The sequence below is a fragment of the Urocampus carinirostris genome, chromosome 18 (assembly GCF_059441175.1).
Source record: "Urocampus carinirostris isolate Australia breed hairy pipefish chromosome 18, RoL_Ucar_1.0, whole genome shotgun sequence".
NCBI lineage: Eukaryota > Metazoa > Chordata > Actinopteri > Syngnathiformes > Syngnathidae > Urocampus > Urocampus carinirostris.
This window is the reverse complement of record NC_142366.1, coordinates 4,356,698-4,372,037: the sequence shown is the minus strand read 5'-3', so window position 1 is coordinate 4,372,037 and position 15,340 is coordinate 4,356,698. Positions and strand designations below refer to the sequence as shown.

The window sequence follows — 15,340 nt, the reverse complement described above, 5'->3', positions numbered from 1 at the left end:
CGGAATCTGCATGAAATCGTTGTCTGGGCTGGATTGTAAATCACTGTCGGCTTTTTTTATAGTACAAGTGTACTTTTATGGTAGCATGGTAGCAATGAACCGCTTCAGAATTTCTCTGGAGGGAAAAAATGGGCAAAATGGCGGATATTTTATGATTTCTCGGTTCACTGATCCCTTAACCACTACCACTTCCTATACACACACACAATACACACACACACACACACACACACACACACACACACACACACACACACATATATATATATATATATATATATATATATATATATATATATATATATATATATATATATTATGTGGCATAAAAGGTATTTTTATGCCACTAAGGGTCGCTACAATCATACAGTGTCACTTTAGATTTTGTAAATATGGTAGTAAATGTGTAGTAAAAATGCTCATCACAAAACACGAAATGGTCATTCTGATTATTTTTAAAACAAAATCTTATTTTTTCTACAATGCACTTGCCCGAAATAAATTAAATTAACGTGTTTTTAACACCACTCGGGACACTTCCTCACACACAATGTAGTTTTAAATTTAATGACAAAACCCAACAATGATTATGTACAGATTCCCTTTACTTAACAAACTTGTAACCCATCATCAACACTTTAACTAGCTTTTTTTTGTTCAATTAAAAAAAAAAAAGCCTCATTTTTTTCTTCTTTGAGAACACGTGGATATAAGGAAGGAATTGTCCAGTGATTACAAACTTTTAGACACGCACAAAAGAAACACACAAAAAAGAAAAAACACCTTTGTACACGATTGTCTCCGTGAATAAAGTTTTTTGTTGTTTTTAAATTATTAGAAAAGCCCAGGAACGTCTCAGGAAGGAGTCCTTTTCTCTTTCGCTTTCTTAAGGGAGTTCATAAATAAGAAGCGCTTGCAGGGGATGGGATGCCTCGAAAGGGGCGGGGCTAAGCATATTCACAGTAACCAAGGCTGTAAAATTCACAACATCAAGAAAAACATAAAAATGTCTTAAGACAAATATGTGACCAAGCGTCAGCACATTCAAATCTTCTCCTTGGCTTTTGGCTATGGGTCCCCAAAGTAGCCAAATGGGGGCCTTTCTCCATGTGGCCCGTAATCGGAGAAAAATCCAGAAATGGGAGGAGCCAGAGAGAAGTGGGAGCAGCTACAGGTAATCCAGGTCCAAGGCGTGGTGGAGGGCCATGAGGTCCGAGTGGCTGGAGATCCTCCAGAAGGGCATGTTGTGCTGAAAACCATGAACATTTTTTAAAAAGTCATCAAAATGCACAAAAAAAAATCAAAGACACATCCTCACAATTGTATTTGGGTTTTAGTGGCAAACTATTAAAAAAAGAGACATAGAATAGGGATTGGGAATGTATATCTATCTATCTATCTATCTATCTATCTATCTATCTCTCTATCTATATATATATATATATATATATATATATATATATATATATATATATATATATATATATATATATATATATTAGGGTGGAGTTTATCTGACCATTTTTTATTTTTTTCATGTATTCTTTTATCTTACCCCGCAAAAATGTTCCACTTCCACCAAAAACTACACAGCAGAAGTTTCAGTCATGTAAGTTGATATTTAGAGGTAGCTCAATCACTGTATAAATTTGAAATAGCGCCCATTAAGCCGGTTATACACACAAAATAATGATGGTTTAGGTAGGTAATACAAACAAGTAGAAAAACTCAGTCCTTTATTAGTCTCTTCGGCTGTCAGGAATAGTTTTGCGGTGTTTTTAAGCAATTTGCAGCAGATGCCGCAGATCAGTTTCATCTTTTGTGATATGACCACAGTATTCCAGAATCAGCGCCACACCTTGTTCTGCAAGATCATTGACCACACTGATTGCCTGAACAATTTCCAAAGCTTGTTTGAAGTCATCCCGTGATTCCCATTCCTGTGGTTCAACATCAAGATAGCCAACAGGAAGGTTCATGATTTTGAAGAAAGTGCTAGATCTAGAGGGCACAAAGTCTTTTAGATATTTGCTAGTAACAGTGTCTAAACCTACAGATATCCTCTTTTGAAAATCCTGTTCAGCAGTTTCATCTATGTTGTCCTTATTTTTCATTGCAGCCACCATGAGTTGTTTCGTTGATGCACTGACTTGATTGTCAAAGCGAGTGTAACCGTTTCTGGTGTTAGATACCACAGGTGATTGGGAATTTTGTGAAGAGCAGCCTTAGATATTGCAGCATTTATGTTTGAATATTCCACCAAAGACTTTAAACGCTGCAAATCAGTGCGAGGGGTACTTGCAGCAAGAGGTGCCATGATCCAGGCCTTCACGTAGATCCTTAGTGTGAAGACACACGCCAAGGAGTGCTTGTTCTTCCCTTCTAGTCAAACGGAACTGGGATCGAAACATCCATATTTTTAAAGAATAAATCTGATATATAATGACCTGTTTCTGGTTTATCATCTTCCGAACTACTACTACTTCATGATAATTGAACTGAGTCATTCGCAATTCTTTGCTCAGCTTCAGATTTTAGGCGTCTTTTCAAGGTATTTTCTTGTTTTTCTTTCTCTGCTAATTTTTTTGTCAACACCTGTCATTGACCCTTTCTTCCCTTTGTTCTTTGAGCCAACAAAAGCTCTTTGTCTTCTGGAATTGTCAAACAAGTCATAAAGTTCTTTGAACTCACTTTCCTTGGCTTTATGTGTTGCCGTTTGTCGTCCTCTGTCCTTTTTTTAGCAAATGCCATACTTGAAAATGTTTTTAAAGTTTAGTCTGACCATTTTGTGGATCTTGAATTGGAATTGTTTGAATGTACTGAATATTTACCTGATGCTAATCTTTGAATGTCAAACCCTTCTTAGAGGACAAAGAAGGTTTGCTAGTCTTGTCTTCAAAGGTAGGTCAAGGGAAATTATACTAGTTTAATTAGATTTTGCTGAGCAGTAACTTGTGGTTAATGATTGTTTGAGATAAAAACTTAGACATATGTGGCTTATCCCAGCATCTCTAGAACTCCCATTTAAGAAAACTGATAGAAAACGCCAAACTTCTCAGCAATTGAGCTACCTCTAAAATGTATTTTATTTAGACCAAACTGCACGGCGATTGTTCTTTTGTGTAATGGAACACAATTAGGGGGTAAGACAGTGACTTTTTGCAACTTTGAAAATAAGTTCCACCCTAATATATATATATATATATATATATATATATATATATATATATATATATATATATATAAGCACAGGAAGACCGGTAGCTGGATTTGAACCCACGCAGGAGGTTCCCATGACCTCAGAACTGTGCCGCACACGCGCTAACCACTGCGCAGCCGTGCTGCCCACTGCATGAATATATAGACTAATATTTCAGCAATATTATTTTGTATAATGTACAATATTTTTGTGAACTAAAAAATCTGAAGTGATAACTGCTTTGTATTACCAATTAAGTGTGATGATTAAAACTGAATGAATACATAGATTTATGTATTTACTTATATATTTGTCGCCGATTTACAATTTCAACCTTGATAACACTAAATTTTGGGGACCCATAGATTTCTGTTGTATATATATATATATATATATATATATATATATATATATATATATATATATATATATATATATATGCGGCTGCATCGACTCGCTACAACGGGTCAGGTGTATCGACATTTCGTTCTGTGTACATTGTTACAAAGAATGACAATACAAAGGAAATTATTATTATTATTATTATTATTATTATATATATATATATATATATATATATATATATATATATATATATATATATATATATATATAATATATATACCTTGGAAAAATATCTCTTAAAATTAAACAAAACATGACACACTTTATTATCATTTCTATAAAGGTGTTTTTCTCATTCCAAAAATAATTTGATAAATTGATTTTTTCTTTATTTATTCAACGTTATACTTGATCAATAAATGGCCTTTATTGTCATACAAATTGGAAAACAAAATAAAATTAAAAAATGTCATAAAATAAAATAGTCGTATCTTATTTCGCTGGATAAATAAGAAATAAAAAATTATAGAATCAAAATATGACTGCATCAATATATAAATATGGATGTATAAATTATTTTGAATTTAAATCTAAAACATTCGTAGAGGTTAAGCACTTTGCTAGTAAGCCCTTGTAGTTGACAACATTGGGTATTTGACATTAAAATAAAATCCTAAAATATACGGGGCATTAGACCCAAACCTTTTTGGAGCCTTGCTCCTCTTCCACACCGTCCCCGATCACGATGTAAACCACTTTCCGCCCGAACCGCTGCACCACTCTCTCAAAGCAGCTCTCCTTACCTGCGGACCAAAGAGAAAAATAGCCTTATCAAGAACATTTTCAATTCTTTTTTCAGGGACATTGTGCTGCTCTTGATTTGCCCATTATGACCACCAGGAGGCAGTAAAAAATGAAGGAGGCAGTAAAAAATGAACGAGAAAAATAAAGACGATCACATTTTATAATATGCAAATTATGAACCATACTTAACATTTAGATCGGTTTAGGCCTATTGTTGAACTTCAACTACACTTTTAGTTACAGGACTCAACAGTGATACAAAAAAGCTGTACAAAAAGCATTTATGATATTTTATTTTAAATAACGTATTTCCCGATTTAGTGATCTGTCACTTGATAATCTTAATCAGGTGGTGAATACGGCCAAACCGACTACATGCCTGTTTGACCCGCTTCCCGGTTCGCTGATTAAAGGTGTTTTTGGGGTCCTTGGACCCTCAGTTCTAAATATTATAAACATATCACTCTCCTCAGGTGTAGTCCCAGCGGCTTTTAAGTCAGCTGTTATCAAACCTACACTGAAACGACCCAACTTTGATCCAGAAAGCTTATGTAATTATAGACCTGTGTCAAACCTACAGTTTCTTTCTAAAGTACTTGAAAAAGTTGTGGCACAGCAGCAGAATGATTTTATATCTGAGAACTTTTTGAATGTATGCAATCAGGATTCAGGGCTAACCACTCTACTTAGACAGTCCTTATTGATGTAACCCATGATCTTCTACTGGCAATGGACTCCGGCGCTTCATCACTCTTGCTGCTGCTGGACCGTAGTGCTGCCTTTGACACTGTGGACCTTAATATCTTACTAGAACGGTTGGAAAAATGGATTGGTCTCTCAGGAACCGTCCTCTTATGGTTCAAATCCTACCTCTCAGACATCTGAGCCCTTTCGTGTTACCTGTAGTGTTCCACAGGGTTCAGTACTTGTCCCCCTTCTTTTCAGCATTTACATGCTTCCATTAGGTGATATTATTCGCAAGTATAACATCAGTTTTCATCGCTACGCAGATGACACTCAACTATATCTTCCGATGGAGGAATCTTCCACTGAGATAAAAGAATGGATGTCACTCAACTTCTTGCGCCTTAACTCTGAAAAGACCGAAATGCTAGTTATTGGTCCATCTAAATGCCGTGACTTGTTCTCAAAAACAGTTCTGAACATTGACAAATGTAATATCACCCAGAGTGACTCAGTAAAAAATTTAGGTGTCATATTTGACCCCAATCTGTCCTTTCAAACACACGTTAAGAATATTACTAAGACAGCTTTTTTCCATCTTTGCAACATTGCTAAAATTGGCCCTATGCTGTCTCAGTCGGATGCGGGATTATAATTAATGCGTTTGTTACCTCCCATCTCAATTAATGTAATGCATTACTCTCCGGTCTACCGAAGTCCAAAATCAAGAGCCTTCAGCTAGTACAAAATGCTGCAGCAAAGCTTTTAACTAAAACAAGAAAGTTTGATCACATTACCCCAATTTTAGGTAGCCTGCATTGGCTCTCTGTTAGCTTAAAATGTGATTTTACACACAAGTTTCCTCCCACATTCCACGAACATGTCAGGTAAATTGGTCGGTCCAAATCGTCCCTAGGTGTGAATGAGCGAGTGAGGTGTCTGTGTGCCCTGCGACTGGCTGGCACCCAGTTCAGGGTGTCCCCTGCCCACTGCCCAAAGATAGCTGGGATGGGCTCCAGCAGCCCTGCGACCCTACTGAGGATAAGCGGTGCAGATAATGGATGGATGGATTATCTATTTGAAGTAAATGTAAAGATTCAAAATTGAGGAGGTCACTATTAATAATACTACAATGAAAAGCTTATTAAGGAAACAGGTATATGAAAAAACAAAAAAGTCTATGGATGGAATCTTAAAAAATGCTGAAAAAAAATAATCTTGTTTTAAAATAAAAAAATATTGCAACTACCAATAATCATAACAGATATTATTTAAAACACCTTTTAGAATTGGTTGCCAGCCAGTTGCAGGGCACACAGAGACATAAAACTCACTCGCTCATTCACACCTAGGGACAATTCGAACTGACCAATTAACCTGACATGCATGTTTTTGGAATGTGGGAGGAAACCGGAGTGCCCGGAGGGAACCCACACAAGCACAGGGAGAACATGCAAACCCTGCACAAAAAGGCTGGTAACTGGATTTGATTCCATGGCTTCAGAACTGTGCCGCGGACGCACTAACCACTCACTAGCTGCCGTGCCACCCATAATGATAATAATAATAATAACAATAATAATTATAATAATATGACATATATCTTATTTAAGTCACTTATGGTCACTAAAATACGATGAAAATATTGAAAAACAATGACTAAAATAATTTCATTTTAAAATAAAAAAAGGACTACTAATAACGTTAAGGTTTTGGAGGATGAAGGACCTTTGTGGGAGAAGCAGGAACTCAAAACAGGGTACTTTTTAACAAAACTAGGACCAAAGTAGCAGACAAACTCGTGGGTGCAGTGCAACTAACAAAAAACAAAACCTGAAACTGGTGTGTTGAGATTAAACACGCCTGTGCCCAGGTACAAAGCCGTTTGGCGCTATCTGGGGGAAGGTGGCCCACCAGATCATGGAAAATTATAATAGATTTGATTTAAAACGGCTTTCAGAACATTCAAGGTCACTAAAAAGAGGTAAAACAATTTTATCAGCAGTGAAAATGAGGGGAAAAAAATCTGATAAAATGTACAAACGTGCATTTCAGGTCCCCCCAAAACCTACCTATTTTAGTGGCGCTATAAATATTCTCGATAGGAAAAACGATGCCCAATCCGTAGAGCAGAACTTTGGCTAGGGCGGGGATCAGTTGCGTGGTGGTCACCAAAATATTCACACAGTTGGACCTACAAGTCAGAACCGTCAGGACAGGAACCAAACCTCCCAAAATGTCCCAATTTTACCTTGAGTGGATTAACGTTAGAGCTTTGAGGGCCAGTGTTAACCAGGAGTCGGTCAAGGCTTCGATTTCTGCTCTCAATTGCAACCAGGCTTCCCTTTTGGCTGGGCCCAGGAGACCTGCGGGCGGACAGCAACTTTGTTTGCTTTGGACTGTTTAAAAAAAAAAAATACCAGAAATGGGGAGAGGGATTACCTCCCACGTTATTTTTGTAAGTGGTGTAGATTTCTTTCACGCGTCTGTAGCGGAAAGCTAACTTTCTCATCCAGTCCACGCCTCCTCGCACACCTGTAGCCAGGCACAGGTTGGCGCTAGTGGCGGCCGCATGGAAACCGTCGGCGCCAAAGTTGTATGTGCTGCAAAACAGACGTTAGTTGGGTTTAGGTCAGTGTTTACCAATAATTTTCTATCACAGCCACCAGAATATACCCTCCACCCCAATTCCAAAAGCCTTCACTTACAATAATAGTTGACTGGGGATACATGGAAACACCAGAAAGAAAGAGCCCTTTGCATGACACAAATTTGTTCTTGGCCCCTGCCACAGCAATAGTCGACAAGGGATAATGGATCACAACCAAAAGAAAGCAGTTAATTTTAGAGAAGCCACAATGGCAAACTTTAGAAGCCTGAATAAAAAACAAGAGCGTTTTTTTCAGCCCCTGCTCTCAGCAACATTTGACAGGAGATAATGGTTTGCAGCCACTGTCATGGTTTGGTGCCTGCAGTCCATATTCTTACTATAAATGACAAAAACTACTTCCGGCGCCGTCGCGAATGGCAGCCATTCCAGCAGCTCCCGTGTTATTTTCGCTACTTTTGTGATTTATTGTTTTTGTTTTTTTGCTTACTTTTTCAGTGGCTGCCTTGCAACACTTGTAGCACTTTGGATTACTTTCTATCCTATGGATATGGGTTTTAACGCGCAAAAATGCGTATATTCAAGAAATCAACTCCTCGACCTGAAGAATTCTCGAGCCGGCGTGGTCCCCCTTTTACCTAACTAGGTGAGGTGCAGAGCCGGTGCTAAGGTAAAGGCTAAGCGGCTAGCGGCGAAGTGGCGATATAAGCCCACGGTACCGTCCATATTCATGGGGAATGTCAACTCTCTACCATATAAGATCGACGAACTGGCTGTGCTTGTGAAAGACATCAAAGCATACAGGGAGTGCAGCTTGCTTTGCTTTACGGAAACGTGGCTCACGTCTAGCATCCCGGACGCTAACATCGCGCTAACCGGCTTCTGCGCTGTTCGGGCTGACAGAGGCACAAACGTCAGTGGGAAGCGCAAAGGAGGGGGACTGGCTATCTACGTGAACACGAGGTGGTGTAACCCCGGGCATGTAAAAACAAAGCTTTCTAACTACTGCCGTGATGTCGAACTTTTGGCCGTAAGTCTGCGTCCCTATTACATGCCCAGAGAGTTCGGACACGCCATTGCTGTCATTGTTTACATCCCACCGCGTGCTGATGCGGAAGTAGTGTGTGACGTCATCCACTCCGCGGTGGCAAAGCTACAAACACAACACCCGGAGGCTGCAATGTTAATCTCTGGGGACTTCAACCACGTGACTCTTGATAAGACACTGCCCTCTTTTGTCCAGTATGTGGACTGCAAGACCAGGGGAAATAGGACTATTGACCTTCTGTATGCAAACATCAAAAATGCATACAGTGCAAAACCACTGCCTGCCCTTGGAAAAGGAGACCACAACCTCATTCTGCTTAAACCACAGTACAAACCAAAAGTGAGGAGGCTACCAACAACCACACGCTCTTTTAGAAAATGGTCCACCGAGGCAGAGCAGGCTCTGAGAGACTGCTTTGGACGTACGGACTGGGATGTCCTGCCAGGGTCCAGCAGTGGGGACATTGAGGAGATGGCAAACTGCACTACTGACTACATTAACTTCTGCATGGACAATGTTGTTCCTTTAAAGACTGTACGCTGCTATGCCAACAACAGGACCTGGATCACGAGCAAAATCAAGTGCCTTCTGAACCAAAAGAAGAGGGCCTTTAAAAATGATGATCAGCAGGAGCTAAAACGAGTACAGAAGGAGCTCAGAGTCCAGCTCCAGAAAGGGAAGGAGCAGTACAGGAGGAAGTTGGAGAAAAAGCTGCAGAACAACAACATGAAGGAGGTGTGGGAAGGGATGAAAACAATTACTGGCTGCAGCACCAAGCAGGGTGTGGCTGTGGATGTAGATGTGGGGCGAGTCAACCAGTTGAACAACTTTTTCAACGGGTTTGACCACTCCGCCTCATCCTGACCCCTGAGTGCTGCAGCTGTCCTTTCCCCTCCCCCTCTGGACACTAGCATGGAAGACATCCCCCCACTAAAAATAACTGCAGCCCAGGTGTGTGGAGAGCTGAGAAGGCTGCGAACCAGCAAGGCAGCTGGTCCAGATGGAGTATCCCCCCGACTGCTGAAAGCCTGTGCGTCTGAGCTGGGAGACCCTCTACAGCGCATCTTCAACCTGAGCCTTGAACAGGGGAGGGTCCCTCAGCTGTGGAAAATATCCAGCATCATCCCAGTCCCAAAGAAATCAAGACCTGAGGAACTCAACGACTGCAGGGCGGTCGCCCTGACATCACATGTGATGAAAACCATGGAGCGGTTGCTGCTGCACCACCTGAGGCTACAGGTCCGTCACGCCATTGACCCTTTGCAATTTGCTTACCAGGAGAAGGTGGGAGTGGAGGATGCCATAGTATACATGTTACACCGATCCCTCTCTCACCTGGATAGGGCTAAGGGGGCTGTGAGGATTACATTTTTGGACTTCTCCAGTGCCTTCAATACCATACAGCCTCTGCTACTGAGTAGGAAACTGAAAGAGATGGGAGTTAGCTCACACCTTGTAGAATGGATTACTGACTATCTGACAGGCAGACCCCAGTATGTGAAACAGGGGGGCTGTACATCGGACACTGTGGTTAGCAGCACAGGATCTCCGCAGGGGACCGTGCTCTCTCCGTTCCTATTCACTCTGTATACATCGGACTTTAAGTACAACTCTGAGTCCTGCAATGTGCAAAAGTTTGCCGACGACACTGCGATCGTGGGATGCATCAGAAATGGGCAGGAGGAGGAGTACAGGAAATTGATTCAGGACTTTGTCCGATGGAGCGACGCAAACCACCTGCACCTGAACACCACCAAGACCAGGGAGATGGTGGTGGACTTCAGGAGAACCAGAACTCACCCGGTTCCTGTAACCATCAAAGGAGAATGTGTAGAATTTGTCCAGACCTACAAATACCTGGGTGTGCAGCTGGACAACAAACTGGACTGGACTGCCAACACAGAAGCTCTATGTAGGAAAGGGCAAAGCCGACTTTACTTCCTCAGAAGGCTGGCCTCCTTCAAAATCTGCAAAAACCTCCTGAAAATATTCTATGAGACAGTTGTGGCAAGCGCCCTCTTCTATGCGACAGCGTGTTGGGGAGGCAGCGTCAAGAAGAAGGATGCCTCTCGTCTCAATAAACTGGCTAGGAAAGCGAGCTCTGTTGTGGGCAAAGAGCTGGACAGCCTAACAACAGTAGCTGAGAGACGGGCACTGGAAAAGCTGCGGTCAATCATGGACAATCCATCGCATCCACTACACAGCATTATCTCCAGACAGAAGAGCAGTTTCAGCGACAGACTGCTGTCACTGTCTTGTACTATGGACAGACTGAAGAGATCTTTTCTTCCTCATGCCATGAGGCTCTTTAACTCTACCCGGCAGAGTAAAAGCCCACATTAAACCACACCACCTACATTGCATATTACCGAATATTATTGCAATATGTATTCTGTGTAGCACTATTTAGATATTCTATATAACACGCTACAGTGGGCATTTGCACGTCACACTGGGTATTTGTATATTGTATTCTTTTTGCTTTATTATTGTATTGTTCTCAGCTCAGGGATGCTGCTGGAAATGTGAATTTCCCTTCGGGGATGAATAAAGTATCTATCTATCTATCTATCTATCTATCTATCTATCTATCTATCTATCTATCTATCTATCTATCTAAATATCTATCCATCCATCCATCCATCCATCCATCCATCCATCCATCCATCCATCCATCCATCCATCCATCCATCCATCCATCCATCCATCCATCTATCTATCTATCTATCTATCTATCTATCTATCTATCTATCTATCTATCTATCTATCTATCTATCTATCTATCTATCTATCTATCTATCTATCTATCTATCTATCTATCTATCAACGTTACCCCATTTTCCAGTCCACTACACAATTCATCTACCCAGGTGCTTCTACCAATTAACCACCTCTACCATAAATACTCTGGGCTCCCACTTCACGTTGCTGAGACATTTAGATTCCTGAACACAGTCACTCGCGAAGACTAAAATATTTTCTTCCCACAGCATTTTTCTTGAATTTCCTACGTGTTCCAAGTTCATCCACTCCAAGACCTGCCACTCCAGCCAATATTTAAAGGTACTCCCAAGTCTCCCTTTGAAGAATTCAAGCTTCCTCTCACAGACCTTCTTCTTCTTGCTCTCAGAAATATGGGACTAGGGATAATGGATCACAGCCACACAACTGCAGTTTATCCTAGGCAGAAACGACTGCAAAAAAGAGCCGCCAGGCCTGATTAAAGTGTGCTGGTCCCCACTTGCAGCAATAGTCAACCGGGGATAACGGATTGCAGCTACAACCGTTGTAGGTTAGCATCTCAACAAAAACAAGCAAAGCTTCATCCTGAAGACATTTTTGGGATCACTTTTTCTACAAACTGCTAGTAAAATAATATACTTCAGGGTTCACCAACCCTGTGTCCACAATAACACCTAGGTAGCCAGTGGACTGGTTCTGAATATAGCTCGTCACTAAAGGGTCATTGTGATTTCTTAGGACATTTGAGTTCTAACTGGGATGATGTTTTTGACTAAGCCTGTTTTTACCTTACTTCTGATAATTACAACCTAGTAATCAGTGGCAGTTTTAGGCACGGGCAAGGCGAGGGGCCGCCTGGGGCAGCACTTTTACCGTGACACATGCGGGACGGCACGAGAATCAAATGACATTGTGTCTTGTCAAATAGGCACCCCTTCATGGCAGCTTTGACCCCCCGCCTGCTGCGAAGTTGTTCGGACTGACATTCAGGCTGTGCGAGCGAGAAAAGCAAAAGGGGGAAGTTCACCTTGACTGGCTCTCTCAAAATGAGGATTCACTGCATTACTCTACATAAAATAATTAGTTGGCGGCCTTTGTCTTTCAAATAATGCATATTATTCATAAGTTTGAAAATACGGGGTGCGTATTTTTATGAACGGTATGAAACATAGGTGACTGGCTTTGCTGCAATTAGCATAAATCACAAAATAGGGGAGCAGCTTATGACGATACTATCAATGATTTTGCATCTAGGAAAGCCAGAAAGGTCAGGGTTTGGTTTGTGATTTTTTTCATATACGACTACCGTATTTTCACAACTATAATGCACACCTGGTTATAAGGCGCACTCACCAAAAATAGTTTTTTGTCATATATTTTCCATGCATAAGGCGCACCGGACTATAAGGCGCCACAGGGGGAACGTCAACAAAACAGTCAGATAGCTCAGTCAAACTTGTTGTAGGTTGTCTTGCCCAGGGACTAATTTAGTGTAGAACCACTACTGCTAGTAATACATAGTAATAACATGATAACTTATTTTAAAATACATATCAAACTGGTATCCCTGTAATTGCTGACAAAAAAAATGCTTAAAAAAGTTTGGGGAGCCCTAAAAATACAACAGAAAATATCTCAAAATAGCTCAATAAGTTACCTGAGATCCTGACCATTGTCATCTGAAGAGACGTCGTCGATATGTACCTGGTCACATTCCTGCAAAACAAAAAAAATATAGTATAACATTTCAATCTATTTTAAATACAGCGAGTGATTTTGTTATTGGAGAAAATTACAAGGCCAGGGCTTGTCTCGGAAAAAAAGATTGGCTGGCATTGGCCGGTTTCCTCAGTGTTGAAAGGCCGCGTCCGACAACTTTCTGAATCAGCATATGTTGTAATTCTTCCCATGTGCCTTCACCAGCGCCGCCTAAACAAAACTCGACCTTGTCATCCCAAAAAAGCCCATTCAGCAAATTTGAGCAGCCATCTTTAGTCGCACCCATGAACGTGAAGAACTGCATTAAAAGAACGCTCTCTCTCCCTCAAATCTAACAGTGCAAAGCTCCCCAAAGTTTTCCTGAGGGGCCGGGCTCAGTTTGGAACAGAAAAAAATGTGACCATGTACATGTAAAAATCTGGGTTTGTAAACCTTTTTTATGGCCAAATTCAAGAGCTATTCAATATTTCCATTACCTTCAAAGGAAGAAATCCAGAAGTCACTATCTTGCTGCTGGCACATACTTGGTACTATTTTAAGCGGTTCCTATCTAGGATTTACATTTTTCTTGTGTCAATGGGCTGCTATAAACTGACATTAATTATGCCCTTCCGCTTTAACATTGCACGTGCAGGTTGGCTGCGTCACAGTTGTTTACATGCACGGGAAGGGCTCTATTGGGTAATAATTGAGTTTAATGCGGGAGACAAAAAAATAAGTATACCGTAAGTATAAAAAGAAGAAAATGAGACAAATGTGCACTCATTTTAATTATATTAATTGCTCCGAAGCAGAGTGCATTCAATCTTTTAATCTCAGAATGCTCCCTCGACCACTTCTGTATTTTGTCTTAACTGCAAGGAAAGGGTTCCTCGGCTATTCTGTATCTTGTCTCAATGGAGAGGAAAGGGTCCCTCGGCCGCTATCTTCTCCCATTGCTGCTGCCTCTGTATGCTTCCCCCATAAGGGTCCGCGGGCGATAGCTTGGGCGCAACTGCAAAACTCTTCCTTTCTCTTCTTGGAAAGTTCTTACCGTTCTCTAGCTCCAGTAACACGATCCAGAATTTCTGCTCAACGTAACCGAGGAGAAAGATTGAACCTGATGCTAACCGCCAATGAAATTATGGCTTCTGATTGCTGCCGAGCCACACACCATCACAAACCCGCCGGCTAGGAAAAAAAAAATCTGCTTCTAGTTTTCCGTTTATACAGGAGCGCTAGAGTGAGTGCCCTTTCTTGTCCTACCCCCCATTCGCTTAGATTAAGGGTGTGAAACAGAAATTCCAGTTTAGATTTCATCATGAAGCCAGGAAATAAAAAAAAGAGACCTGCTCAGACCAGGTCTAAATCTTGGCAGGGAAACAATATCTATTTTACAAGTATCACAAATGTGAACAACTGTAAACTGAAACAATTAAAATGTTATCAGTGTATTTTTTGGAAATAAATAAATAAATACACATAAAAGCTTAGACCAGAGGTCACAAACGTAATTGACTTGGGGGTCGCCGGAGCTTAGGTCTGGTCGAGTTTGGGCCAAATTGGGTTTTCGGGTTGACCTGTTTATGGCCATACCGCCCTGAGAAGGCCTGATCTCGGGCAGCTAAGCAGGGTCGGGTCTGGTAAGTACTCTGATGGGAAAACCGGGTGCTGTAAAGTGGTCCTTTGGCGCATGCTCTGCTGCAACAGCACTGACTGTAGCCCCTGGTACAGTCGGTGAGAAATAACTTTCATATAGGGACCACCTAAATAGAATTATAAATTGTTATTATTCATTCAGAAAAGCTCTGATAAAAAATTACACTCCCAAATATACTTTCTAACATTTTCTACTAAAAATAAAATCTAAAAATGAAACATAAATATTAAGAATTAAAAATGAAAAGCAGTCAATCGGTAATAATGTAATGACGTAATTACGTGAAATACGTAATTTCCTACAACTACGGTCATTTTTTTCATACCAGTTGAAACCTAATACGGCCCATACCAAATTAAATCCTAATCCCGCCAAATTGTTCCACATTCACAACAAACCCTTGTTCAATGGCGCCGCACCCAAAAGCGTATCAAATTGTCATGAGCGCAGGGTTATCGTATCAAAACATGAAAATATCTCCTTGGCTCACCTGTTTGGAGTTAAAACGATTACAAATAATAAATTCTGAAGGAATTTCTCAATGAAATCCCA

General features: G+C 40.7%; 1 protein-coding gene across 6 annotated transcripts in view; it reads right to left on the bottom strand.

Annotated features, from left to right (window-relative positions):
* Positions 1-563: 563 nt before the first annotated feature.
* The window catches only part of eya1 (EYA transcriptional coactivator and phosphatase 1), a 92,767-nt gene continuing 77,990 nt past the window's right edge, over positions 564-15,340 (bottom strand). For 2 of the 6 annotated variants that reach the window (XM_088322227.1, XM_088322228.1), the window contains exons 13-18: positions 13,088-13,146; positions 7,475-7,635; positions 7,284-7,398; positions 7,105-7,226; positions 4,247-4,347; positions 565-1,249 (exon numbers count right to left, since the gene is read on the bottom strand). In XM_088322227.1, coding sequence (XP_088178353.1) covers positions 1,169-1,249; positions 4,247-4,347; positions 7,105-7,226; positions 7,284-7,398; positions 7,475-7,635; positions 13,088-13,146 — 639 coding nt within the window. In that variant the 3' untranslated portion in view covers positions 565-1,168. Of the gene's footprint in view, positions 1,250-4,246; positions 4,348-7,104; positions 7,227-7,283; positions 7,399-7,474; positions 7,636-13,087; positions 13,147-15,340 lie in introns of all 6 variants that reach the window. The other 4 variants (XM_088322231.1, XM_088322229.1, XM_088322232.1 and 1 more) reach the window with 3 other exon arrangements.